The 27,062-nt window shown below is 40.2% G+C and overlaps 2 protein-coding genes across 7 annotated transcripts in view; both read right to left on the bottom strand.

Annotated features, from left to right (window-relative positions):
• trpm7 (transient receptor potential cation channel, subfamily M, member 7) overlaps nucleotides 1-10,690 on the bottom strand; it is a 41,035-nt gene extending 30,345 nt beyond the window's left edge. The window contains exons 1-4 of one of the 4 annotated variants that reach the window (XM_051378640.1): nucleotides 10,525-10,690; nucleotides 2,810-2,889; nucleotides 1,623-1,661; nucleotides 100-301 (exon numbers count right to left, since the gene is read on the bottom strand). In XM_051378640.1, the coding sequence (XP_051234600.1) occupies nucleotides 100-301; nucleotides 1,623-1,661; nucleotides 2,810-2,889; nucleotides 10,525-10,527 (324 nt within the window). In that variant the 5' untranslated portion in view covers nucleotides 10,528-10,690. Of the gene's footprint in view, nucleotides 1-99; nucleotides 302-1,622; nucleotides 1,662-2,809; nucleotides 2,890-3,875; nucleotides 4,046-10,524 lie in introns of those variants that run through there. The other 3 variants (XM_051378641.1, XM_051378638.1, XM_051378639.1) reach the window with 3 other exon arrangements.
• A 958-nt stretch (nucleotides 10,691-11,648) lies between these two features.
• On the bottom strand, nucleotides 11,649-23,212 carry zgc:123258 (uncharacterized protein LOC641502 homolog). Of its 3 annotated transcripts, XM_051379285.1 has the most exons (17): nucleotides 23,001-23,212; nucleotides 21,744-21,854; nucleotides 21,396-21,578; nucleotides 20,143-20,232; nucleotides 19,915-20,048; nucleotides 19,424-19,575; nucleotides 19,233-19,329; nucleotides 18,767-18,868; nucleotides 18,238-18,319; nucleotides 17,867-17,941; nucleotides 17,407-17,463; nucleotides 16,765-16,818; nucleotides 15,629-15,728; nucleotides 15,240-15,320; nucleotides 14,736-14,896; nucleotides 12,893-12,926; nucleotides 11,649-12,164 (listed from the first exon to the last, which is right to left on the bottom strand). In XM_051379285.1, the coding sequence occupies exons 1-17, from the start codon at nucleotides 23,052-23,054 to the stop codon at nucleotides 12,124-12,126; spliced, it is 1,608 nt and encodes a 535-aa protein (XP_051235245.1). In that variant the 5' UTR covers nucleotides 23,055-23,212; the 3' UTR covers nucleotides 11,649-12,123. The 3 variants fall into 3 exon arrangements, with proteins under 3 accessions (XP_051235245.1, XP_051235246.1, XP_051235247.1); XM_051379286.1 differs by lacking the exon at nucleotides 12,893-12,926; XM_051379287.1 differs by lacking the exon at nucleotides 16,765-16,818.
• Between the last annotated feature and the right edge of the window lie 3,850 nt (nucleotides 23,213-27,062).

Genomic DNA, 27,062 nt, shown 5'->3' with positions numbered 1-27,062 from the left:
GACAATTTTCTCACAATCCATACCACAGTTATCAAGAATTACAAGCTGTCTTTTTACATGAAAACATGCCCTCCAGCAGAAAAGAATTTGCCCTTCTACCTTGGCTCTGTACGAGTGAGACCCTCCCTGGAAGTTGATGACACCATAGGCGTCAGTGGGGCTCGCCTCTGTGTGTTTTTCCACCGACCACTCCTCCACCATATGACGGTTGGGATTTTCACCCAGCTTCACGTCCGAGTACTTTGTGGCCAAGCTGGCTGTGAAGCCAACATGCTGCCGGACCAGCCGCCCACAGCAGCACCTTGAGGGACAACAGAACCATTTTTAATTGATAGTACAACCATATACTTCCATTTTGTATCTTTTTTTGCCCTTCCATATCCAACAACCCAAAACCAAAGGTGTAAAGAATGCAGTATTCTGCTCTAACATAATATTCAAACATTAGCATGTTATCCTAACTAGCTTAATACCTACAACAGTGCTAACCTACTGTTAAGAAGCCAATGAGCATTTTACTAGCTAACGTTATAATGTTTTTACAGGTTACATAAAAAAAAGCGACAATCACTGGAAAGTGGAAGCTGGTCTGCTAACGTTAGCGGCTCTGTCCTGGTTGTTATTGAATTTGGGGAAGTTTACACTTCAGCAACCCCAGCCAAACAAGTTAGCCTTAAAGCTTTTTTTCTTGCAACATGAAAAGTAAAATTGAAAACGGAAATAATAAAAGCATAAATGTATGATGTATGCTTGTCCAAGTATGTGAGCAAAGCAGGCAAATAGGATTGTGTCAAACTTACAACACTAGGACTAACTATGTGTACAATGTAATACTAGACTTTTTGCCGGGGCCATGCAGCTTTAGCTTCAGTCTTTTACCACCCTATCATTTAGGGACCCGTCAAGTCCGTACATAAGACAATTTTACAGGATTCTCATTTTAAAAACAAGTCAAATGGAAACATTGAAAGTCAGCAGAAGAGGACGTTTTCAACCAACTCATGGAGCTATCGTTAGCTTAATTAGCTAGAAAGCTACATCTGATGCAATCTGCTGGTGACAGTTATTTTACAGATTGACAGTCGCTGGCTTGAAATTAGAAGCCTGCCTTCGTCTTCCTCTGTCTGAAATAAAAGACGCATTGTTTCAAGAATTACAAAGAAATCACAATGGCAAATCTTGGAGGCATCAATATTTCAACATGAACATCTGAAACGTCCAAATCCCGGATTTTGTTCTCATATCTCAGTAGTATAATATAAACAAACAAACAAAGAGTTTTCTTTTCTTTTCTTCCAACAACCAACCAAGATGACAAGGTTTGACAGATGTTAAGAGCTGTAGGCGAGCTTTACTTTTAATGTGCCTAATCAATGTATTATTGTTACAATTAATGACCAACGTAAGCTGTTTTGTTTTCTCTCCTTCTTTAATTACTAGAGGCGAGAATGTGCATCCTGGTATACAAAGCCTGGAAGTTAATTGTTTCCTGAGGAGGGTTGCTGTTCAGTGGATTTACACTTTGAAAGAATTTCCCTGCAGGCTGTTTCAGGTGTAAAGTAACCAGTTCGTATGGATTCTGTCATTCTCCCATCCTGTTTGGAAACCAAACAAATACTTACCGGACTAGCTGTTGGCAAATCTGGCATCCTGGAAGGCATCTGGAAGGAATTTCACAGCAACATAATTAATCATTGATTTAAACTGAAATAAATTAGGACCACCTAAACGTAGAGTACATTTGCAAAGATACAAAGACAATAATAATGGTCCGATCTCCCCTAGTGAGAGGGAAGTTCTTGGTAGACATTTGAGGACATTTAAGAAGGTTATCGGTCAGCTGGGCAGGCAGCCTGGTTAGATTGGCATATAACCAAGAGAGCCCTATGAAACCTGCCAAGGGGACTCTCACTTTGATCGCAGTCACATGCAGGCCTTTGGCCCAGTGTTAAATGGGCCCATGTTCACTAACACCTCTAAATCATCTTTGAGCATCAAGCACGTACTATAGTTAGAGGAGAGAAGCTGGTGGCAAATGATTGATGTAAACGAAAACACAAGGAAAAGAGTAACCCAGTAGTAGTTGATGAGAAAGGAAAGAATATAACTAAGAACAACATAGAAAGGAGGTGGTTAAATAGTCAATGCATGTAACTGTGGTTAAAACTACTTAATATTAAATGACCAAGATTTTTTTCTTTGTGTATTTCTTTATAACTGGATGACTCTTTTTCCCAGCTGCTGTACCTTTAATTGAGCTATTTCGTGTGTGCATAAGAAGCACAGTCCATCGTGAATAAGCGGTCTGCACGCCAAGCCAATGAGAAGCCCTCCATACAGATTTAACACTGCTTTGTAAGATTCCAGTAAGTTTGCAGAGGAAAACCTTCTACATTTGACAAAATAACATCTAGTGTCAGTTCTTCACAAACACACATGGAAAATCATATTTCTTTTAATTATTATGACAAAATTAATGATTCACATTTCACTCTATCTAATAAGTCATCCGAATGATGAAACCCAACTTCCTAAATGGCAGGTTGATAAGAAATTAATCCAGAATCCCATCCCTAAGACTGGAAGAAGCTATGATAGATATGATACACAGGTTCATCACTGGTCTTCCCTCTCACTTAACACTGTAATCACAGTGACAGACATAAACATCAAAATTATGTAGAAACAGACTAATTTACTCTTAGAGAGTAGTGGTTAGGGTCTGGGCCTACTTTAACACACACCATGCAATTACACCGTTTCCATGGCTATCACCACAAGGCACACTACAGTACGTCTGAGCACATACCTGTGGGGGTCCTTTGACACTGGAAGTATGTACACACATTCCCTCTTGGTGAAAGCGCTTTCTATCCAGGGTTTCTGGGACTGCAAACAAAGAGAAACAGTTGCATATTGTGAGCATTGGACAGCAGTTGATGACACTTGTTTTTGTTTTTACGGCTTTATTGTTTTTGTATTTAATAATTTCAAGCTGCTACGAAAAAAGTCTCCTGAGTATGTTAAAAACAAGGCTTCTTTGTATAGTAATTGAGTGTTGGTACAAACTGCTGCTGACATTATATCCACTGTAGTTTCACAAAGACAAGGAAAGCAAGTAAAAAGGACATGGGGATAAATCAAAAGTGGTAACATTTTTACTTAAAACAATTTTCTCTAAAAATAATAAACGCCTAAAAGGGAGCTTGGAACCCCTTAATCCAGGATTTACTCTATGAAAATCAGAGGGATTAGAAGGTTTAATAAATAAAAAATAAAAATGTGCTATATAAAAGGGCAACTACAGTTCAGGAGGCACATTGGCTACAGGTGTCTGCAAATTAATTATTCTATAAACTACAATTAAAATAATCTCAAATCACTATTCTTTTACAAGGATTTATTTCACAGGAATTTTCAATTATTGCCTGGTGCCTTATTGTTCCTGCAGTACAGCTCAGAGTGATTAGCACCATTAATCCTTCCCAGCACAAAGAGGGAAACCTGCAAACACCATCACCTGCTTTACACCAAAGCGTTTCAACTATTCGTGAAACTCAAACAATAGTATTACAACAACTGGACATGGAAATGTTGTGAACCAGGCAGTTTCTGCTGCAAATGATCCTCAGTACTCAATGTTGCCATGTCAATGTGGATAGCATAGAAACAGAAGTAACTTAGCATAAATGAATATTGCCCCAATCAAAAGTTCCACGTCTAAATTTCCATCAATAATTCTATCTATCTCTGAGTCACATCCATAGTAACCCTGGTCCTATACTGCTTACAACAAGTGGCGGTTTTACGGAAACATCTAAACAGACAGGTCATCCCACTGCTTGACCAGTGACACCGAGCCACCGTGTTCGTACCTGGATGTCCTCCTCTTCATCTCTGTGTTTAAGGGCTTTGTACAGGAACATACCAAGGCTCCTTCATGCATCTCCTGGACAAACCACAGTCACCACAGCCTCCCCTGAGCACTGGATCATCAGCAACGAACCACTACGTTTTCTCACAGGCTCCGTCTCCGGCTGAACGCAATTTCCATACAGGTCTCAAAGTCTACAGCGATGCTGTTACAATAAGGATCCGGCCTCAGTTAAAAGCTGAGTGATCAGTAAGAGGTTGCAGCTTCCAAACTCCATCCACTGTTAATATGTAAGAAGCCACTCAGGGGGCAGATGAATGTGTCTGAGACCAACTAGATATTATACTTAGGCTGAGGAGAAAGAGACGAGGGAGGCGGGGGTGAGGGAGAGGATTAGTGGATGGGCAGAGACCTCAATGATATATACCTAGTTGTCTACAGAAGACACACCACCAACTGTGATTCATGCAGTACACACAGAATTTCCCCCAACAACACAGGCCCCACTTACACTTCAAGGGGCCTCCTTTATTTTTAAACTCATTTCCAGGAGAACAGTATTAAAAACCTTAATCCAGATCAAACTGAGGACAGCAAACTAACGTTAACTCTGTGTATTACATGTAACATGGGTGAACATGTTTACATAAGGCAGTGGTATTGATGTTAAAAGTGACACTACATCAGTTGTCAACACATGACATAAGCAATTCTCATAGATCCCTTTGGGTTTTTTTTCACAATAGTGGCAGCACTGCTGGTGAACATTTGTCTGTTAAAGAATCCCCATTTTGCTGCCAATTCTGAACCTATAACTGTTTGTATCTACACAGTTAAAATGAATTGTGACCTGGCTGATGGTCTGATGTGATCTGAAGTGTGATGTTTTTTTTTGTAGGTGTGAATTATTATTTTGGCAGAAGGAAATATCATCCCCTTTCCATATAGATTTATTTTTTTGGCTGAATGTTGCCCTGAACCCTTAGTTAACAGGGTAGAGGCAAACCTTCCATTTAGTTAAATGATCAGAACCACTTATTTAGAGGGTACAACAAAAGTGAGTGCATGTGGAAGGTTGATAATAATCCCTCAAATCCCTAAATTGATAATAATCACTAAAACCAAAAAAAAAAAAAAAAAAGGTCCACACAACATGCACAGCCATAGTGAGCAGTGTCAGTTTGTTGATTTTATGAATGGAGTTCTCCCCTGTAGTTCTTATCCAGCTGATTCCCCCCCCCCTTCTCCGCTGCTTCCTATCACTCTGCAGAGCTGTAGCTCCTGTTCAAAGGTGACAGGTATGGGTGAACCAGTAAAGCTCTGAAACCTGGCTAGCTGCGTCTGACTCTTTCCAGTTTTTATGCTAAGTTATGCTGAACTAACCTTCTCCTGGCTGCGGCTAGTGTCAAACTATTCCTTCTGTGTCTGTATCTGAAAATGACATTAGCATTCAAAAGGAACATGTAGTTGTACCTTGTATGTGATCTTTTCATTATCAGTAGAAAATGGTACATTACATTAACCTTTTATAGTATACTATGATTACAGTCAGCAATAAAATATGAAGATGTGTACAGAGTGTGTATGCAGCTGGTGTGACAGCTGGGTATACACAGCTTCATCATCATGTTAATTGGTGGGTTTAATTCTGGGCTGCCAATTAGTGGCCGCTGATAATAATTCTATTGGCAGTGGTTGTTTCTTTTCAATCTTATGAGCTGTGTTTATATGTGTTCCTAATTTTTTGTCTGTAGCCTACCTAACACTGGTGAGTTATATTGTTCATGTGCTTCCTTATAACTGCATACTGCAGGTCGCTGACTCTTCAGTGACCCCTCGTTCACTAAATTAGTGGCCTAATCAGTGTCTGAAATCTAATTCACTGTATGGTGATTCACTACCTGCTGAACTCGGGACAGATGGGAGACACACCCTACAACTTAAGGAGGTCTCAGAGCTGCGCTGAGGAAGAACGCTTTCAACGAAAACAATGGTGTCGCCTCGATCCAAAAGGATCTAACAAAGTGTTAATGAGGCAGATAAAGCCGGACTGAGCCCTCCTAACCTGTAACCATGGCACCTGAGAATGTCAGGCAACAAAAGACTTGAGCACTTTACAGCCCCTGCCAAAAACACACTCTCCCACTTCCCTGCTCCCTCCCTCTTCCTCTTCGGCTTCTTTCTCTGAGCCCCAGGTTTTATGATTACATTATTCCTGTAGAAAATATACAACCCGGTGCCTTCCCATCTCTCTTGGTTGAGCTATGTAGGATGCTGTTAAGTTTTGTTTATGGGCAAGTGTGTATTGTGTGAGGTCATGTTCATGTGCACCAACACGTGTTTATGGCAGTGATTGTGTTTCGTATGGACGGACAAAAATTTGATCACACTGACGCTTTATATTCCTGCTGTCATCTTGTGACAGACAGACAGACACACACACACACACACACAAAAAACACTGTCTATAAACTCAGAAACCTTGCCAGCTCTTCCTGAGCTCTTCCTTCCCCCCTCCTTCTTTTTCCCAACAATGTAACAAGGCTGGCTGGTCAACCCATCATTCCTCTGGCCCTGCCTGACGTAATACAGGGAGAGATAACATCTGGCTTGGCAAAAGCTATTACACATTAGAGAGAGTGGAGGATATGGGGTCAGCACTTTAGTGTGAGCGGTAGCCAAAGACAAAAGTGGTTCTCAGAGAACCAACAGAGAGAACAAAATTAATTTTTGCTGTTTTATCCCCCCCCCCAAATTTACTTTGAAAAATTGCTATCAAAGTGTACTGGCTTCTATACAACTCCACTCTTTGTAATGAAAGACAGAAATATGGATTTACCTCAGAAGATTTATGAAATGGACTAGCACTGCCTCACCTTTCTGATACAAACTAGTGGGTAGTTATAAGCGGGGACACAGAACTGGGGCATTCTCCACGGTACAGTGAGCTAAGGCTCCTGCCATGAGTTTTTTCATGCCATAACCTTAATTCCTCACCGCTGTTTCTCTTTGCATTAAGTCACATCACAGGGGATCTAGAGTGGTACTGCACAACCCCCAGAGGTAGTAAAAAACTCTGGACACAGACACAGTTCCAGTTATTCAAATGTGAATCTCTGCTTCTTCTTTTTTTGTTTTAACAGTAAATATATATATATATATATATATATATGTGTGTGTGTGTGTGTGTGTGTGTAGGTTCTGGACTGTTGGTCTGACAAAACAAGATATTTTAGGAAATTGTGCCGGAAATGTTCTATACTTTATAGACCAAACAATTATTTGTGAAAGTAATTGGTAGATCATTGATTGTTAGTTGCACTCCTACAATCAATGACAGAGAAGCAAAAACTACAAACAAATGTGCTGCTGTCAGAGATTTTAAGTTGTTTGAGGGAGGATCAAGTCAAATCTCCTTTCAGACCATTTTCAGACCAAGTCTATCATGTCTCCCAATAGTGACCATAATGACCACATCAGGGCAGGATTTCTAGCAGATTTGAACATTTTACTTTCAAAGGGGTTTCAATAGGGATTTTTGATTGGCCAAGGCCAGGTTTTATTATTATTATTATTATTATTAGACCTTTTATTTGATTTATTTTAAGACTGAGTGACTAACCCTCTTACGACACAATATCAGGACAATCATGAGTTTAATCTCATTTATCTTATACAACTGTAAAATCTTTACAATACATCTCACAGCACGCAAGTGCAAGTGAAATCTCAGGTCCTGATTTGGTAATAAAGTGTGGCTCGTATCCAAGTCTCAGGTTTACAGCTCTGGCCAGTACAACCTGTAAAATGTCTCTCTTAAATTCCTGATATGAAATAGTGTGCTAAAAATATTACTACCCCTTTGATAGGGTCAAATCAGGATCAAAATAGGCATTTATATTGGCTTCATTAAAAGAGATAATATCACACACTATCAGACGTTTTAGCACAGACACAGCCTTATCAATTGGCAATCCTTGCCACATCTTACAGTATTTGTTCTGAGCAGTAAGCCTATGAAAGAATGTTAAATGGAGGAAAAGAGTTGATTATAGCCTCCAGATAAGATTCCTGGAAGACTGCACACAGAAGCAAAGTCAGTTCATTTAGTCATGAGACCAAAGTGTGACGGCTCTGCAGCTCTCAACCTTGTGCCCCCTGTAGCTCTGAAAGACTGCACAGCAGGGGCCGATACCATGCCACCCCAAGCAGCTATATAACTTAGTAATGTAAGGCATGTGATGGCTATTCTTCTCAACATCTTGTGCTCATGTTAATGTGAGCCTATGAAATCACAGGTTAAACCAGTTTAAGGATAAGAGATAGCAGCAGGGACAATGTCAAGTTACTGCTTGTAAAGCTCTCCAATTAAATAACAAAAGAGAGGGACTACTATACAGGTATTATCATGCATCTCTCGGTTTGCACATATTCTAAGTTGGTACTCCCTCCAGTGCTCTTGGGGTAGTACACAGCACATGCAAGTCAGCTGCGTTCTTGAACAGGAGCTACAGCTCTGCAGAGTGATAGGAAGCAGCGGAGGAGGGGGGGGGGGGGATCAGCTGGATAAGACATACAGGGGAGAACTCCATTCATGAAATCAACAAACTGACACTGCGACCAATTTTTTTTGAAAACCCAGTCGAGGGCCACTGGAAAAAATGTATCAGTCATCTTCAAATGGGCTTGTGTGTGTGATGCAAATGGATTAGAGCGTGAGATAACAGAGCTCAGAGAGACAGGCCATAGTCACTCTGCAGGCTGGAACACGCACACAGTTAGACACACACGTTCAGTACACAAACCCTTACACACACCAGTGGTGCTAGAGTTTACTTTGGAGCACAACAAAGTGACGCAAGATCATTTTCTACCAGCTCATAGAGTGCTAAAGCTCAGGCTAATGACCAGTTCAACCATCCACTATTACATAAGAGACTCTGACTTGCAACAATAAAGCTCTATAAGCTGTTAGTGATATTGATCAAATCATGCCGATTACTCTGATGAACCGGCATTGGTTCATCAGACGGCTATCAGTCTACTCAGAGCAGTAGCAGTGTCCCTCATCCAGGGGTAAGCTGGGGCATGTGACCGGCTCAGGGCAGCACTGTGGGAAACAAGACAGATACGGGCTGCTCTGGTGCCTCAGCGAATAAAGAAACGTACTGTGGAGGAGATATATCAATACTGCAATGTGAGATAAGATATCATCTGACATTTGGGTAATGATATTTCCCTCGCCTTACAAGCAACAACAGACTTCAATGAAACCATCTCCTGAATGTGAGCTGAATGAACAACTGCTGCTTGGCCTTCACAGCCACATTAATAATTACTTGTTTTTACTTTTAACCAAAAGTACACCTACTTTTTTTAATAAGAATAGATTTAGCCACACTCTTCATACCATGGCACCTCGTGGTGTCCTTTATTATCTCAGGCTGTATGAGGCTTGTGTGGGCAATGTTGCAAATGAATGAGCAGGGATGATCAATAGCAACCGTATGACGTGATGAATAACCTTTATTTGTCGGCTGTATAATTCACTGGAATCAACCCAACCAGAAATAACAATATCACAAAGTTATACCAAAATAATGCCACTTGCCCACTCCTCCGAAACCATTGTCTCAGTGTTTATATATACACAAGTATTGGGAATATTAGGATAGTTTGTGTTGTCAACACTACCCAGCTCCCACACACGGTGTACTAACAACACTGTGTGTTCAAATCTGACTCACAGTTTTTGGCTACAACCCATCTTCCCTTTCCATTCACCCTGAGCTCATGAGCCTACGGGACCAGACAGAAGCAGACAGGAAATTCTTGGAAAAAGAGGAGGCCGTGCTTTACAAGAGGAGGAAGAGGACCAACAACAACTTAAAAACACTGTCGACACAAAGTCTTCAGCAAATGTCTGCAGCAGGCCTGAAACATGTAACCCCTCACGAAATAGCCAACAACCATGAGTGGGCGCACAGTGGTCTTAACAAATATATATCAACATCGCTTAACTTTTCCCGACGCTGGCGGAATAAAGACCTTCCATTTAAACGGAGTTGGCAGCCATTCAAGGTGGCATTGACTTGTTACTGGCAATGACAGTGTGTCTTGTCCGACATCTGAGACAGCTGGCAGAAATGTGTCCTAAACAAGTGCCAGCTGCTCTGAACTGCACCCTTCTGTGTGTTCAGTCTCCAGAGGACTGTCCGCTGGAGAGAAGCTGTGTCTCTGTTGTCCTACAGCAACGACACCGCTGCTAACATCAGCCAGCTACCGCAGCTAGTTAGCTTGGGTTATGTACCTAGCATTTAGCGCTAGCGAGCTAGCCATTTAGCCTGCTAACGTTACGCCCGTGTGTGTGATTTGGGGGTTTTCTTGCTAGACAGTGTGTCACCGTGTACGTTTCACTTATCACGGCCTATGTCGCTGTGTTGTAGCAGTGCAGCCAGAAAGCCACTAAACGGGGGGGGAAATAGCACCGGGAAGATCGGCTGGGTGCCTGACAGGAGGAGGCAGCATGCATGAGGGGGGGACCTGCCACTCAAAAGCCCTCCGAGCAGTCACGACGATCCTCAGCGCCAATTTGACAAGACTATAAAACCCCCAGGAAAGCAGTCGACTGCTCAGAGAGGATCACATACCATTCTCTTCACCGTTGAGACTCAGGAAGAGCTGTGTCGTGGCTTTTATCCATCTATCAGCGGTGCTCTCTGTTAGCCTTGGAGGGAAAGCCCGGTGGACGCTGGAGAGATCCGCTTCGGCTGCAGCTCCAACGGAAGGTTGCTTTTTCATAATTGTGCGACTCCGAACTGACGCTGCATGACGAGCCGGCTGACTCAGCCAGCTCACTGTCACATGGCTGATAGGCGGAGCCAGCGCCCACATGTGCGCTTTGTTTTAGTTTCTAATAAATACAGACAGACAGCGAAAAAAGAAAAGATCAGTTATTTTAACTTCCCTGTTCCTGTCTCACCTGGTTAGCCTGGCTCCGTTGTAATATGCTCACACACACACCATGAGTTTATGAGGTTCCACTTTGTATAAGGCACCATTTCTAAGGGTGTATGATCAGTAACTAATGCCTGCTTTATTAATGCTTAATCATTGATTCATAGCCATAAAAAGAATTACTAAGTTAAGTGGCATCAGTCATAAATGAGCATGTCACAAAGAGATAGTGTTTAGTGCGTGGAAGGAAAATCAGTGCTCAATATTTCATAGCTGCCAACAGGGTGGACCCTAGACCCCAAATGAGGATATATGAACTGAAAAGCATGGGACATTTCCACCAAATATAATGCATGTTTTCATTGGATATAACCCCATCGCTTATTCTGTGACCTGATAGCTATATCATATGATAATAGTATGTTATATGTAACATATAACATAATTTTCGTTACTTTTAAAATAATCTAAATGAATGTGTTAAATCTGACTTTATCAAACTAAGGTGGCCAGGCAGCTGCCAGTTTAGTCTTTCTTTCCTCTTTTTATTCTAAAGTAAAAAGAAGTCAAATTATATTCAGAATGATACAAGAAGCAATTATAAGAACTGTGTGAGTGTGTGACGTGTGATGGAATTAGTGGTACAACAGTTAAACACACAAGCACAATATGTTTATCATAAACCCACTAATGGGAACCTTAAAAAACTTATCTGTGTAGATTTTTTTCCAAACACAACAGCTCTCCGTTTCTCTAGAGATGATTTTAGTATTTGTGTGAAAGTGTCAACAAGGAGAGAAATACACATACAATAACATTAAATAGAAGTTGTTCATTTTAATATAAGGCAATGAAAGAAATCACATCATACAAACAGGTTACACAGAAACCCCAAAACAGTTATCAAAAGTGTATCAATATTGTTGGCTACAAGTAACTAAACCCCCAACCCCACCCCTGATGAAACAACCGTCAAGCTGAATATTATAAAGTGCTTTCTCATTTTTCTGTATGCAATCATCACCAAGGCAAAGTCATTACAATTAACTGAACTTTCAGGCACTAAACAAGCCTTTCAATCACTTAAAAACATCTCTGTTCCACCTACACAATATTGATTAGCCTTCTAACCACCATTCATAGCAGTCAAATGAACCCACACTGTTGTAAAAATCTGTTTATCAATAACATGTATTCCCTTGCTTTGCAAATGTTATATTAAAAGAAAAAAGCAAAAAAAAAAAAAAAAAAGCATCCAGCAGTTGGGTCCACTCTTAACACTGTAAGTCAAGTCAGCATTTCTCTCCTTCTATGGAACTGTCACTTCTTCCCTCTGAAGAAAAAAGGAGAGAAAGAGTTAATAACACCCCTATTGAATGTTTTGGTTTACCAAATACCAAAGAAAGAAAGAAAGACAGTCACGTAGATGGGATTTTAATTTGTAATGTGTACTGCAGCAGTATACGAGCGGTACATTGTACAAATGCAAAACCACAGAGATAACACATCCCAAAATCCATGCCACAGCTCTCCCAGGTTAACTGCAAGCAACAACATGCAGAGGGCAAAACTAACATGTTGGTAATGTCATGAACGATGGAGTGATACGAGTAGTCCTGTTGCTTGGAAAAGATGGATGAGTGGAGAGAAAAAATGATAAAACAAACTGCAGAAATAAAGAGATGAAGTTAGTGGCATTCCAGGGCCATGGCTTTAACACGAGTGCACTTTGGAGTGTGGCTGAGAAGCTCTTCTGACATTTAAGTGGAATATATCTTCGATCAACTAGAGACACCTAGTGGTCAGTTAATGTAAGACACGGTACTGTCTAAACTTAGGTCCTCTGAAGTTTACCATTTTTAGCTCGGTATAACATCAGTTGTGTCTTTGAATATCACATTGACCCTGGAAATCAGGGGTTGAAATGTCACAAGACAAAAGAAAAGGGGACATAAAGAAGCTGGAAAGAAAAGATAAGGCACTGCAGCATTGAGCATTAAGCAACATTGTAAAATGGCAGGAGAAATGCAAGGGAGAGGTCTGGATTGGAGGGAAGCAAACCTGGCAGCAAAGGTTCCCTGGATGAGTCCAACACCTGGTGAAGATGAAGCCAGGTCAGAATTACATCTCTTTCCTGATTTTTTTTTTTTTGTCTCTCTCACACACAAGCATATTCACACATTCATACACGTCAGAGTTAATCTACAACCTCAGTTTGAGAAATTATAGAAACCTAAAGGATTTATTCATGATTTGTGCTGTCCATCAACTACAAACCGTTTAATTCTCTACATGAACGCAGACTGAAAAACACTGGAAACTGGTGAAGTGGTATTTAGTGGTATTAAATAAATATATCAGCAGGTGAATTTATGGTCCTAGTGGTTGTAATGCTCCAATAATAATGTAAAAATTCAAAACCTTTCCTGTTCTCTAGTGCATTTGATTGAATCTGTTTTCTTTGTGGTTATTTTTAATTTCATGTTTGTTCGTACACTATGTATGCATCTATGTATATCTATATATTGCATCTATCTATATACTTGATATACTGTATGTACATTGCTCTTTGCTCTTCAGTGTGACGCACTTTAGGCGCATGTAAATGACAGATGTCTCTTCATTGCTGTACATTTGGGTCTTTAAAGACAGCACAATATACTGGAATAGAGTAGGGTTGGGCGATTGGACAAATATATTGGCTATCGGCTGTCTCCATCCCCTGTTGGGTCTTTTTTTGGCCAATTTATTGCTAATTTAATGGTCTGCCTTGGTGGCGCAGTACACCCACTGAGCCCAAGAGCGAGTGAGAGGAAAAACAGCTCTAGCGCCAGTGTATTTTCACATCTAACTGTGGGGAATTAAGGGTTTATTTCGACTAGTTTGACAACAGGGAGTACAATAACAAGGTGATTCACAGAGGCTCCAAACAAGACTCCGGGGAATATGAGGACACAGCAGGGACAGGAGAGGGACAGGCCGGGAGAGGAGAGGAATGAAACGATATAGGAGTGAGGGAGGTCGGGCATCACAGAGGCAGCGATAGCGTGTAGAGCTGAATGTGCAGGCACAACACATACGCATGGGCAAGTATTTCAGCAATCGCTGATTGTTGGACTGACGTTGGCCGAATGAAAAATGTTAACATATCGCCCAACCCTATAATAGAGTCAGCTAATATACTACAAGTGGGTGACTCGTAGCATAATTATGAAATGTAGGCCTGAAGTAAGAGCAGTGACAGTGTAGTGAACCTGCAGTGTTTACTCAGTACCTCTAGCTGCAGAGAGCTGAGTGATGTAAAGTGAAGGTTAGACTCAAAAGGGGTTGGAAACATTACTTAAGGCCTAGTAATACAAATCAGAAAATACACTTTACATTAAAAATTACGACTGCATATTCTCTTCCACATTTCCTCAAGATCACTCAAAACATTAAAACTATCTGACTTGTGCTGTGGACCACGCAGTACATATAAGACAGCAGTACCTAAGATTTAAACTTCTACAGATACAAACAGAGTCACAACTGAGTTCACATAATTTTACAAATCAGGACAAGAAACAGTTGTGGAGCAGGGAAAACTGCCTGGAATACCATCCCTTGAGGCTGCCATTCAAAATACAGATTAGTATTAATAAATATTTGCAATATCCTCCTAGTGATTAGCAATGAGGATATGGCTTGGCAATAAGCTGTGCTGTGTACTTCACTCTTTGGAATAGCATGCCGACTTTAGTTTAATGAACTGGTGGTAAAAAACAGATAAAAGAGAAGTGAAGTCGTTCAGAAATTCACTGAAACCTGTTTGAAAAATCAGAGGAAGTACCAACACAGCTATCAAGTAGCAGTGCTGTGCCAAACCTGTACAGGAACACTAAAATATCTTCTCTGGTCCTCTCACCTCATAGTTGGTTCCTGCCCAGAACTGCCTCATCTCTCCCCTGCACCCAGCCACCACGGCAGAGGTTATCAGGGTGAAGGGCACCAGGTAGAGTAGGGCAGGCTGGCCCATCCCTGACAGCAGCATCACAGCAAATGTCATTATCATTCCCAGCAGATAGGCTACAGGGAATGAGAGAGACGGACAAATACAAACACAGAAGGAGGGAGACACACAGATACAATCAGAATTTGAAAGCAGTGAAAGTCCGTAAACTTCTTAATTTGGGAACATTAAAATACCAGAGACACCTAGAGGTCAGCAAAAACAACATCACTAAGTATTAAAAATATTTGTGCAAAAGGATTATAGGAGTGTGTGCGGTAAAAAGCAGCAAAGCTTATATGGATGGATGGATGATGCAATTCAAATGACTAAACTATATATGATGTTTCCGTGTGGTCATGCTGCAAGAGCAAAGGCACAACATGTGAATAATGACAATATAGTTGAGCTGTGAGGTACCTATGCAGCAGCTGATGAAGTAGACCTTCCTTCTGCTATTGATCCAAACATCAAACCTGCTGCAGTAGGCCACCAGGAGACCTGTTGGACCAATGAGGACGCAGAGGGTGAGTGATACATTTCTGCTTGGTTTTTTTTATTGTTTTTTTTTTTTTTTGGGGGGGGGGGGGTGTATGACTTATAAAAAAAAAAAAAAAAAGAGAAAGAGCACTTTATTTGTACTGAACTGTACACCTCACTTATTTAGCTTTTCCTTCTTTTTTCTCTATGGGCTCATATGTGTGTATTTTTGTGGTTAAACTAACTGGTGCCCACCAGCCACAGTCTGTATTTTAAATATTTACCAGGGGTGATTTATGTGAACACTGGGGGTGACGCTTTAACCTCACCTGGAACAATGATATCTCCGTAACCCAGAATGGAGAACTGCATCCCACACAGGTTCTGAGCCCAAGCTGAGAACCGTGGGACACGCATAACCACTGGCAGCTGAGAATATAACACATTTTATAGGTTTAAAATTACATAAAGTATGACAGCAGAATTGTTGTGCTTTATACATACAAATACTGAGCTGTACTTGGACTTAATTTGACTCTTTACTTCATATACATTTCTCAGAGCTGTAGCAGACATTGACTGAATCTGTATGGTCTGTGTGGACGGTAAGGAGACTCTCAGAATGTCTTGCTGTTCTCATAATTAATATGACACCAAGAGATTTGTTTTCAGTTAGGGTGTCAGTAAAAAAATTAACAAGTACTGTTCTCAGAATCAAAAGCTGTGCTATAGGAAGACTCCTAGGGAAAACTCTGCTTCAGCTATCCTGCAATGGCTTAACATTCCTTACTGAATCCTCTGGCACGTCTAACTACAGGGCAAAAAAACATACCATATTCATGCGAAAACAATGTTTCACTCAAATGCAATATAAATTAAAAAAAATTCTATAAACAAACACAAAATGGAACCCCCTGAAGATCAAATCCATTACCAACATGAAAACACTGCTTTTAAACTAAATAATCTGCTGTATTCAAAATACGAACTCAAGTGACTTATCAGCACATACCACCTGACAATCATGTGAGAATCTACATGTGTTCCTTTACTTGTTTCACATGGCACTTTTGTGAAAGGGATAGGGAAAAGCATAACTAAGTAACTTTCATAAGAAGGCTAATGAAAAGAAAGAAGAATGACAAAGAAACACATGAACAGGATTGGCACTAAGAAAAGTTTTGAGTGCACACAACCGGTTCAGTGCATAATTATAAAGTAAGGATTTTTTATTACTTAGTATTTTGTCCCATTATTTAGATTAGAGGACTATATAAAACAAAAGAATTGTCCAATACAAAACGTTCCCAATTATATTTATCAGATATTTATGTGCATTTATATCCGTTACAAGTATAAAGGTGGGATTCTACAGTCTATCTGAGACCAAACATCTACAACTCCTTCCCACCCGCCTCAGGATGTAGCAAAATGTGGAGTGGATGGGTAACAAGTCAAGCCTTACTTTCTCAGAGGGAGTCTGGGGTTCAGCAGGGACCTCCACCATGTTACCTTGCGTCTATGACAGAGCCCACCCAACCCCAGCGCACAGTTAGTCAGTCAGTCTATCATTCCCCTCAGGGCATCAACAACAAGCAGTGCAGATCAGCCAGCATGTTAATAAAGCCAGAACAAACTTGACAGGGAATTCCACCAAGCTCCACTTTTAGCTTGTTGTTCAGGATGTGATAAACCCCCTGCACTCCTAAGATCAAAAACTGCTGCACGCTGCTCTTCTCCAACACAAATTTACCCCACCAATTTATTTATACACAGAACGATGTTTCAGTCTTCAGTTTGCTAATAAAGTATTTTCTTGAAATGTCTTGAGCTACACACATAAAAAAAACAAACTTCCAATAGTAAAAAAAGCCTGAGTTGGTTTAAAGAAGGTTTTCCTCATATATAAAAGCATTCATTTATTTCTGTTATAATTTAAATACATATAACTAAAATAAAAAAAGGAGGCTGTCCATTAAGTTTAGTGAAACAGTGAAACAAATTATGTGTGGAATTTTATATTTTATCAAATATTTTGAAAATGCCTTGAGAGACCATTTGGTGGAGTTCCCCTTCAAAGAAGAAAGCAATGCTGGAGGGGACTTACCTTCTCTCCAGATGCATCAGGGCCCAGGGCAACCTGCACCATAATGCTAACGCCATTCTGTTGACAGAGAGAGATGCCAAGCATTCATATTATGTTACTCATCCGTTTGTAAAACCACCATGCATTATACTGCAACGCCAGAGCTGTAAAATTATCTCTTATTTAATGATATTAGGTGTCTGTATCTGTGTGTACGGTTCCTTTAGCAAATTATCACTTGTGCATTTAAATTGAGCTTTTGTGTATCAGTAAAATATGATAACTGGATGCCAAAACATGTACGACAACAAAGGGTTGAACATAAAAATAGCAAATATTGAGTGAAAATGTTTAACTCGGTAAGTATGTGGAAAACCTGACCCCACCAGCCCTGGGAAATACAAACAAAACAAACAAATATAATAATAATAATAATAATAATAATAATAATAATAATATATGATAATAAATATACTCATACCTTGGTGAAGAAAGGAGTGATGAAAACGAAGAAGACGTCATACACAAGCAGAAGGCTCAGCAGAATCACACAGATCTACGTCATTATGGAAAAAGAAATTCACAGATTGAACTGAGGAAATTGACAAAAAATATATATTCAACCACTTTTTTAAAATCAGAACTGCATTAATTGCCAATGACTGCAAATAGGGGCCTGCCTTGCTGATGCAAAGTCAAGCTCTGGGACAATGGGACAGTGTGTGATATACTAATGGCAATAAATATAAAAATATATACTTAACTTAATATAATAATGACAGTACAGGTACTCCATATGCCTACCGAAGTAAAAAAGGAAATAATTAATGATGAAAGGCTGTTCAGAGGTACCTTGAAGTTGGACAGTGAAATGGTCTTCATGAAGTTGAGGCAGAAAGCAATGCCAAGGAGGTCCTGCAAGATCCAAATCCACCTACAAGGACACAAAAAACTCTTTTACCTTGTCTTTTAACCTTTAGCCTGTGTTACAGTCTGTGTCTACAATAGCTCTATTTAAAGAGGATATGGCACAGACAGGAAATGCAAGTTGGAACTAACACCCTACTACAGAAAATCCTGCTAAAAATCCAAGCCAGTGGATATAACCCTGCCAGCATCATTATCACATTGAACATCACCAACTATGGTATGTGAGTAAAGTTATTTAAGCTAATTAATCTATAATTTAGAGAATACCTTAACTGACAGTTTAAGGTCAAAAGTACTGCTGCTGTGGTGAGGCTGTCTACCAGACAGTTTTAAGCACTTCCTGCTTCAACACCAAAACAGTCCCCTGTGACAGTGGCACAGCCATGTGTGAGAGTGAGACAGGCAGAAGGATTACGGTTGTGTTTTGTGGGTATGTGTCCCCCTACAGTACCTGTCTTCATTCCTGTAGACTCCCCAGACCACTGCAATGCTAATGCACACAGCAGCCAGTATGAGAGACCTCACCGAGAAGTTCCAATTTCGGACAGAGAAGCTAGAAAAAGACACACAATCAAATAAACAAAGGCTTTCAGCCGTTGAGGCTTGTCTGCCAGGGTGCGATTCAGAGACAAACATGTTAGGAGAAGGAAGTAAAAACACACACAGCTCTGATTCACATCTTCCCACTGTGACCACAATGTCGGCCTGTTTTAAAATGGAGAAAGGGTCATTTTGGAGAAACCAGGAAGAGAATTAAAACATTCACACTTTATCATATGAACTGGGCTGTTCATCAGGTATTATTGATACACACCTGTTTTGTTTAAATTTACCCAACACTAGTGGAAAATGTGTTTGCATTTGTGTGTGTGCGTGCGTGCGTATAAAGTATTTTTTGAAAAGAGTGATGCTCATACCTCACAGTGCCACAACCAATTTTTTCCATCACCGCATCTAGACAGCTGAAGAGTGCCGAGGCAGATGCCATGCAGAAAATAGCAATGATGATGTAAACTGAGTAAAAAAAAAAAAAAAAACACAGATCACGTCAACAAAAAAACTGATGTTATTACTCCTTGAAATTATACTGCTTTTTTGTTCCACTCACCAAGGACGTTATAGAAGAAGTACATTAGGACCAGCATCCCACACATCAGGCCAACAAAGATAACCACTTTCAGAGGAGAGTATAGGAAAAGCTCTCCACTGTCTGCTTTGCCATCTCCCCCTCCCCCTTCCGTACCACTATTCAACCGGTCCCTGCCACAAACACAAGGATTTTTTTGCACGTATTTCAAGCCTATTAAACTGGTAGCTTTTTGAAAAAAAAATACAGATGGAATCAACTATACTGATTCACAGATGGTGGACCCTCCTATTTAATGCAATCTGATATAATAGCACTGCAACAGATAATGTATTGCTTTTTGACAACGCCAATGCCATCTTTTCTATGTTCAGTAAATCATTTATTCACATTGGTATTAACATATAGACTTACATTGTGACTGCATACTAACAAAACTATATCTTCTTCTAATATGTGCTTTAGTTTGATTGTACAGATAAAGCTCTGTATGTACAGCTACAACATCTCACCTCTCACATGCCCCGCTCCAGTAGCCTCCCAAGGCGACTGTGACGATGGCAATCAGAAGCATGACTGCAATGCTTGGATCAATCTTTGAGTGAGGTGGAGCATAAAGCTGCACCTGCATTCCTTCACCAAACACCTGAGGACACACACCAAGATTAAACCTTTAATGAACAACGCCGCATCCAGTTTGACTGTCTTTGTCAAAGCAGAAAAAGTAAACACTTTCTGACCTGCTGTGCTTCCAGGAAGTCCCTGTACCTCGTGAGAGCCAGAGGAATGTGGACCTTTGCATACTCAGAGTCATTGGCAGATGGAGTGACCTGAAGAGCCAAGTAGTACAAAAACGTTATTGGCTGATAAAGGCATAAGAACATTTCTTCTGATAATAAAAGTCCATAAGATGAAGCTTAAATTATACGGTTAACTAGGCTAAATGATCGACACTCTGTCACCCAATGCAAGGGCGCACCAGCCAAAGATGACATTACCACGTACGTGAGCATAGAGAGGGTATGACGTCGTATCAATTTTACAGTTTGAATGTGAATGTGTATATTTATCTGTCTGCATCTGTCAGTAGCTCATCATGATAAGACTGGCCATAATAATATATTATATATCGGCAAAACTTTAATATTGTGCATCCCTATAGGAAAGTGAATTACACACGTTGACAGGAAACAAAGACAATTTGTTTTACATAGAAAGTGTATATATTTACATTAGGGCTGGGCGATAAATCGATGTTATCGATTAATTCGAATTTGTAGTTAAACGCGATTTATTTTTAGTTAAAATCGGTTTTCTCTTGAACATCCACAACACCGGCGCTCCCTTTGGGCTCCCCTCCCCCCGCCTCTCCACAGATGAACACAATATGGCAGTAAGCCAGGATGAGCTCGTCCCCAAAAAAGGCACAGTGTCGTCGGTTGTTTGGAACTGGTTTGGTTTTGTGGCGTCCGACAGGGAACAAACCACGACCCACTGCAAAGTTTGTTTGAAAGCTGTTGCAATCAAAGGTAGCAGTACGACCAATTTATTCCAGCACCTCAAGCAGTGGCATGCAGCCGAGTGGGAGAAATGTTGCTGTCTGCGAGATATACAGGACCGCAGCCCACAAACACCCGCTAGAAATAGTCTACAAAAAAATCGATTAAAATCGTAAATCGGGTTTGGTGCGAAATAATCGGAGATTTTATTCTTAAGCCATATCGCCCAGCCCTAATTTAGAAGTAAGCCCCCACATCCGTGCCACTGGTATGCCACTTCCTTGTTTCTGAATCACTTCTGCATGTGAATCATGTTACACTGTAACATCCTGACACTAGTGGTATAAATCAGGCACAAACAAAAGCTACTGGGTCCTCCGTGGAAGTTAGTTAACATTTAAAAAATCTGAAATCTTGGAGGAAAGGAAAATGTCAAGTCACACCCCTTTGTGCTTAAACCACTAACAAAATACAAACTGATGTACATGTCCTACCAAAGTGTTGTTGCTGGCAATGAGTAAAGTTGTAGCTCCGAGGCTCTGAGCAACCAGAGCTTTGTGGCTGAAATCACAATCCCCCCGCATCACCACCAACGCTTTGCCCTTTACCACATCTGGACTGATCCCTGAGCTGTTACACAGCACATTGGAGGTCATGTTCACCAGTGGATACTGCAACTGGAAAAGATAAGTGATTTAACAATTAGGATAGGTTGTTATATATAGGTCAAAGTTCCTGTAATTTTCCCATAATAACTTTAAAGACACAACAATAGTTACTTTCCTTTCCTGATACTGGTAGGTCACTATAGAATAGTGCCTAAAAAGGTTTGAAAAACTTACAGCAGCCTCAAGGGTTTGAGACAGGGGGGTCCAGGACTGATTGTAGACAATGCAGTACTCCCTATTTGTGTTTCCATTTGAAATGTGCAAGATGGCCTCTTGGCAGTTTATCTGTTGGGAAATAAATGTTATTATTTCAAGTTTCATACAAACTTTAAAGTGTTGAAGAAAGTATACTGTATTTCTAAGATACTATGCAGGCTAAAGGTGTGACTAGAAAGCAGCAGATTAACTGCAGCTGACCTGACAAACAACTAATAAATGCTGCATCCCAGCAGGTATGTACTTGGTGCTTTATGTAAAAAAATAATTCAAATTAAACCAGAAAATAAATCCGTTGTTGGTTGAACTGCATGCAACTCATGCCTACTCTAAGGACATGTGTAGTAGCGTGTAACAAATACACATTGCTAATATTTTAAGGGATCTCAAACCAACCAAAGAGGTTGTGAACTCTAGATTGAAACCAGATTATATTCAGTACCAATTTGAAGTTTTTCAGACTACTAGGTTACAGATTTACATTTTAATCCAAGACATATTAATGTATAATGAAGACTTGCCCTACACGCAAATACAGCCATTCAAATGATGTTACTGTTAGTGAGCTGTAATAAATACCAGGCGGACTTGAATCCACTTTCAAGCTTTCAGTAGACTTTTGTTTCCCATTACAGATTTAATATCAACAGGTATCGTTAACTGCTGACAAACACAGAACTGTAATGTGATCATCAATTTTGTGAAGTAAACACAGAAATACTTCCTTGTTGGTGACGTGATAGAGGACGTCGGGGAAAGCACCTTCTGCCAAACCTCAACTTAGACTTCACGTTAGCGAGCTGTATTATCTATATGTTTACGACCTTTTTACGATTTAATGTCAGTTTTGGAAACCTTTATCTAACGTTACATTAACGTCGGTCCTTATCATGTAACACCAGTGCAGCACAAACACTCAGTTTTCTTAGCTTTAACCACACAAGCAGAGGCTAACCGACCTAACGACAGCGCTAACGTTAGCTCACCGACAGCAGTCAGTGGTCTCGTTGTCACCGAACAACAAAGCTTCACATACACAATTCACCACAGCTCAACAGACTGTGACACACTAGGAATATGAGCTACACAGTTAACAGTGTTTATCTGCTGGCGCTTTATCGACGGTGAGCTCGGCTCTCCGGCCCTTCGGTTGCTAACGCCCCCCCCCCATTAACATTAACATTCACATTAACATTCACATTAACATTAACTCACCCGCGACGCTGAGAAAATGACCGACAAAAAGACGATTCTGACTGCTCTTTCCATTTTGGTAACATTCGCTTTTTGACACAGTGTGGTGGCATCAACATGAGTTGACTTGTAGCTCTAGGGCACGGAGACACTGTCGGTTCGCTGAGGTACTCGTGTCTTCATTGCGATTGTTCAGCTCGTCCGTAGCTGACAGGTACTTCCTGTATTTCCTCGTGACATGTGACACGCTGACCCACTAGTTTCTGTTTCACCTCGCGGCGTCTCCACACCACACCAATCACAGGAAACACAAAGTAAAAGAAGCAGCACCTAATAATCTAAATTGAAAATGTTAAATAGTTTTCTAATAGTGTGGGAGTATCATACTTGTGAGTTCTCAGTTGGCCTTTTTCACAGCAGTTTTACCTGTCTTTAGTGCAGGTGTTACTAACACTAATGATGCTTCAGTAAGACCATGATGATGATCTGATCCATCAGTGTACGTTTTCAGGTTGGAGAGTGGACCCTCCTGACTTTCTCACTTCTTTATGTCCCTTTAGTGTCGTTTTCTTTCCTCTCTCACCGGTTGTTCTTACTCCAGTTGTCTTTTCATCTGTCATCCTCTGACCTCCCTCTTATCTCTTTCTTTCTCCTCTTCATCCTGTTTCTCTCTTTCCTCTTCTCTTTTTTTCCTCCTCCCATCTCTGTCTTTCTCAGCTCCTCCGCTCCTTTTTCCTCTTTCTCTTCTCCTTCTCCTGCTCTCCAGTTTTTCCAGATAGTGTCAGTATAACATGAGCGTGACCATATGCTTATCTTCTGGTCTTCATTTAAAGTGGACTGTCTGTAGGACATTTGAATGATGTAGCGTTAATTAAAATTTGTTGTTGTTTTTTGTGGCAGTGGCATACATATTGACCTGAAAGTAAGAAAAAAAAAAGACAGTTGATTCCTCAAAGATTCACAGTACAGCTTGTTTCAATGTTTGAGCCTTCAGGTTTGCATACAGGAGCCTATTGATACAGAGAGAGACGAGTATGCAAACATTCACAGTATCGCTCCTTTTCCCTTTGTGTGTTTGTGTGTCTGTATCTCTGTGTCAGCTCAGAATTTATTTTGCATTTTTGGCACAGAAAGATGGAAGTGAAGAGTAACACTCTTAAATCATCCCAGCATTTTTCAGTTGTTGGTACACAAACCAAAACCTGAAACTGTCTAATGAGGCCATGTTTACTTCATGTCACACGTACATATAGACACAGATAAGTCTATTAGTTAGTTATTATATTAGTGTGCCATTCTGATAAATGCAAAACGCATGAAGAAACAGGAGGAGGAGGAGGACCTGCACCAGGAAGTCCAGAGAGCCGGGGGAATATTGACCCAAACTCTTTGAGTCATTGGCTGATGGAATGAGATTTTTATAAATACAGTAGACTTGGGAAAAGTCTAGCTCGTGTGACTTTTAAGCAAATATGTAACAGCCAATAGAGAGAACAAATCATGTTTACTAGTGTTGGTAACATCTACTAGAAGTGCAGCAGAGTCAGCAAAAACATTCTGTAGGAAGACATTTCTTGTTCTGTTTCTGCTGTTCATAGTTAAAATACAGTTTCATATAATTATAGCAACAGCTATAAAATACTTAATTCATCTTTCTAGTTATTCTTTTTCTGTAATTCAATATGTATGACGTTTTGATCAATGTTGCCATGGATACTGAATATATATGAACAGTGAACTGCGTAACCTGTCATCACTTTAGGTGACTCATATGTTTGGCTATTTATAGGTGAAATTTGAAGTACAGTATCTCTTAACCTCACCAGTATGTCTTTTGGTCTCAAATGAGGTGCTGAGTAAATGTCTGAATTATCATGTTAATATCCAGTCAGCATTTCACCACGTTTAGACAAAGTATACATTTAAAGGTACTCAGTTGTTGTCATTGTTTTGGTTTTGCGGCCACAATAATGTTTTGGTTCACTCTCACTGCTGCTATCATCCTCCAAAGTTGCTGAAAATGGTAGCAAACCTGTACACTAAATCTAAAGATCTCAGTTACACTCCTGCATAAAAACAGTTTCCATCCACTTACTTTGAAAAAAACATATCTGTCAGTCAGTTAACTAGACTGAAGAGAATCTGTCACAGTAATGAAAACAACAAGCTGAAGATATTGGAGAAAGTCACTGAAACGAGATCGAGTGATGCCGTTTTAAAACTTGAAGACAGGACTCGAGAAGACAATAACAAACCAAAACAGCACAAGAAGCAGTTCACATAAAAATAATCTGAATTTTTCTATAGATTTGTCTCTTTACCTTCCTGCGCTGATGTTGGCCATTACAGCCTGATCCTATAGTGTGTCCTCAATACAAATTTCTAATCTACATTTCACTGGAAATCATTGACACCTATTTCTCTGCTGGTGCACACGTTTTTTCTCTAATGTTGATTGCCCCCCCTTAAATCCCTGTCTCTTCTTAGAACAAACATCCAGGGAAAGAAATAATAACGTTTCAGTCTTTGCGTTATTTCTGTTTGTGTCACAGAGGCTCTGATATGGATTATGATGTTATTGTATGAATCACTTCATGAGATGAAGGTTTACAAGCGTTGAAGTGAGTTTTTTATATTTGTATGACTTGTTTTTCATATCACACACTCTTGTCACTGCTTATGATCTCTCACTGAACACTCCTTATTCTGCTGTTTGTCCCTTTTAGCTTTGCTTGAGTAGTTTTGCACGACAAATAACCCATTCAGCATGACGTGACCAAGGGTGAAGATGTGGTCATGTGTTTAATAGTGATCTATCCCTTTTCAAGTGTACTCCTCAACACCAATTAGTTAATAGCCAGTCTGCTCACTGGATTAAGATGTAATCAGATGCTTGTTAAACCTGATATTTGAAATTCATCACTTTCAGATGACAACCTTTCACTGACCGCTTAAATTAAAACCATTTCCAGTTATCAAAGACAGATGGACAATTAGCTAATTTTGACAATTATTCGTAGTGCTGCAAGGTTTTAAAAGAACAGATAATTTGTCTCAGGACATATACTGTGCTGGGGGTTAATATAAAGTAGTTGGCTAAATGTGGCAGGTGTAACACTGTAACCATGCCAATAAGAAAGTACGTGAATGTGTGTACAGCACAAAAAACGTCTCCTTGTGGATTTCCCACATTAATAGACAGCAGTAATTTACATTTCCTCTTACACATGCCCAATGAGTTGAATATCATTTGTTCCTTTTTCAAATTTCTCCGTATCTTTATATGAACTGTAAGGAATATGTCATCTGTAATTGATTAATATGATCTGACAAACCGTAACTGCGTGGCTGCGGAGAAGCTAAAACTAACCATATGGTGATGGATCTCTAAGCGTACATGGAGACTTCCTGGCTCACCCCTGAAGCTCCACAGCGCCAAAACTTGAGATAAACACAGCAGCTGCCTCTCCTTGTGTGACCTGACCTCAGTACCCGGCTGCTGCAGCTATGGCTTGCTTTTTTTAATGTGTCACTTTAAAACCTCCCTTCTCACTAAAGCTCTCAAGGCACACTCTAACAGCATGACTACTGCATCTTTACTTCAGATAACGATTGTCATGCTGCTTGCAATGTATTTTGTGGGTACAATATTTTAGATTTAAGTAGTCACAACACGAATACATTGTGATCTATGCATAGATATTTTGCTTTTCTGATGTAAATCTGCAGTTCATTTTATGTTGTTTATTTGTAGATATACTTATCTAGTCTATCTGTATGGAAATCTGTGTTCTACATATGATGGTACTCGCTGTCAGCACAGGAAGTCACAGATTGCAAAACCAGAGTGTATCCTGTGGTTGCACACACACACACACACACACACACACACACACACACACACACACACACACACACACACACACATCCAGCTGAATTCTCTGGCAGCCATATGGTGCAGATTGATTCATGTTGATTCCCCCTGGGTGTAGCTTTAGAGTATCTTAAAATAAATACTACAGAAGGAAAAAATAATTATTTACATTGCAGTGACAAACACACATTGGCTGTGCCTCTGCTTGC

Source organism: Dicentrarchus labrax, unplaced genomic scaffold, assembly GCF_905237075.1.
Source record: "Dicentrarchus labrax unplaced genomic scaffold, dlabrax2021, whole genome shotgun sequence".
Classification (NCBI taxonomy): domain Eukaryota; kingdom Metazoa; phylum Chordata; class Actinopteri; family Moronidae; genus Dicentrarchus; species Dicentrarchus labrax.
The sequence above is the reverse complement of the archived record's forward strand: the minus strand, read 5'-3'. Positions and strand labels throughout refer to the sequence as shown.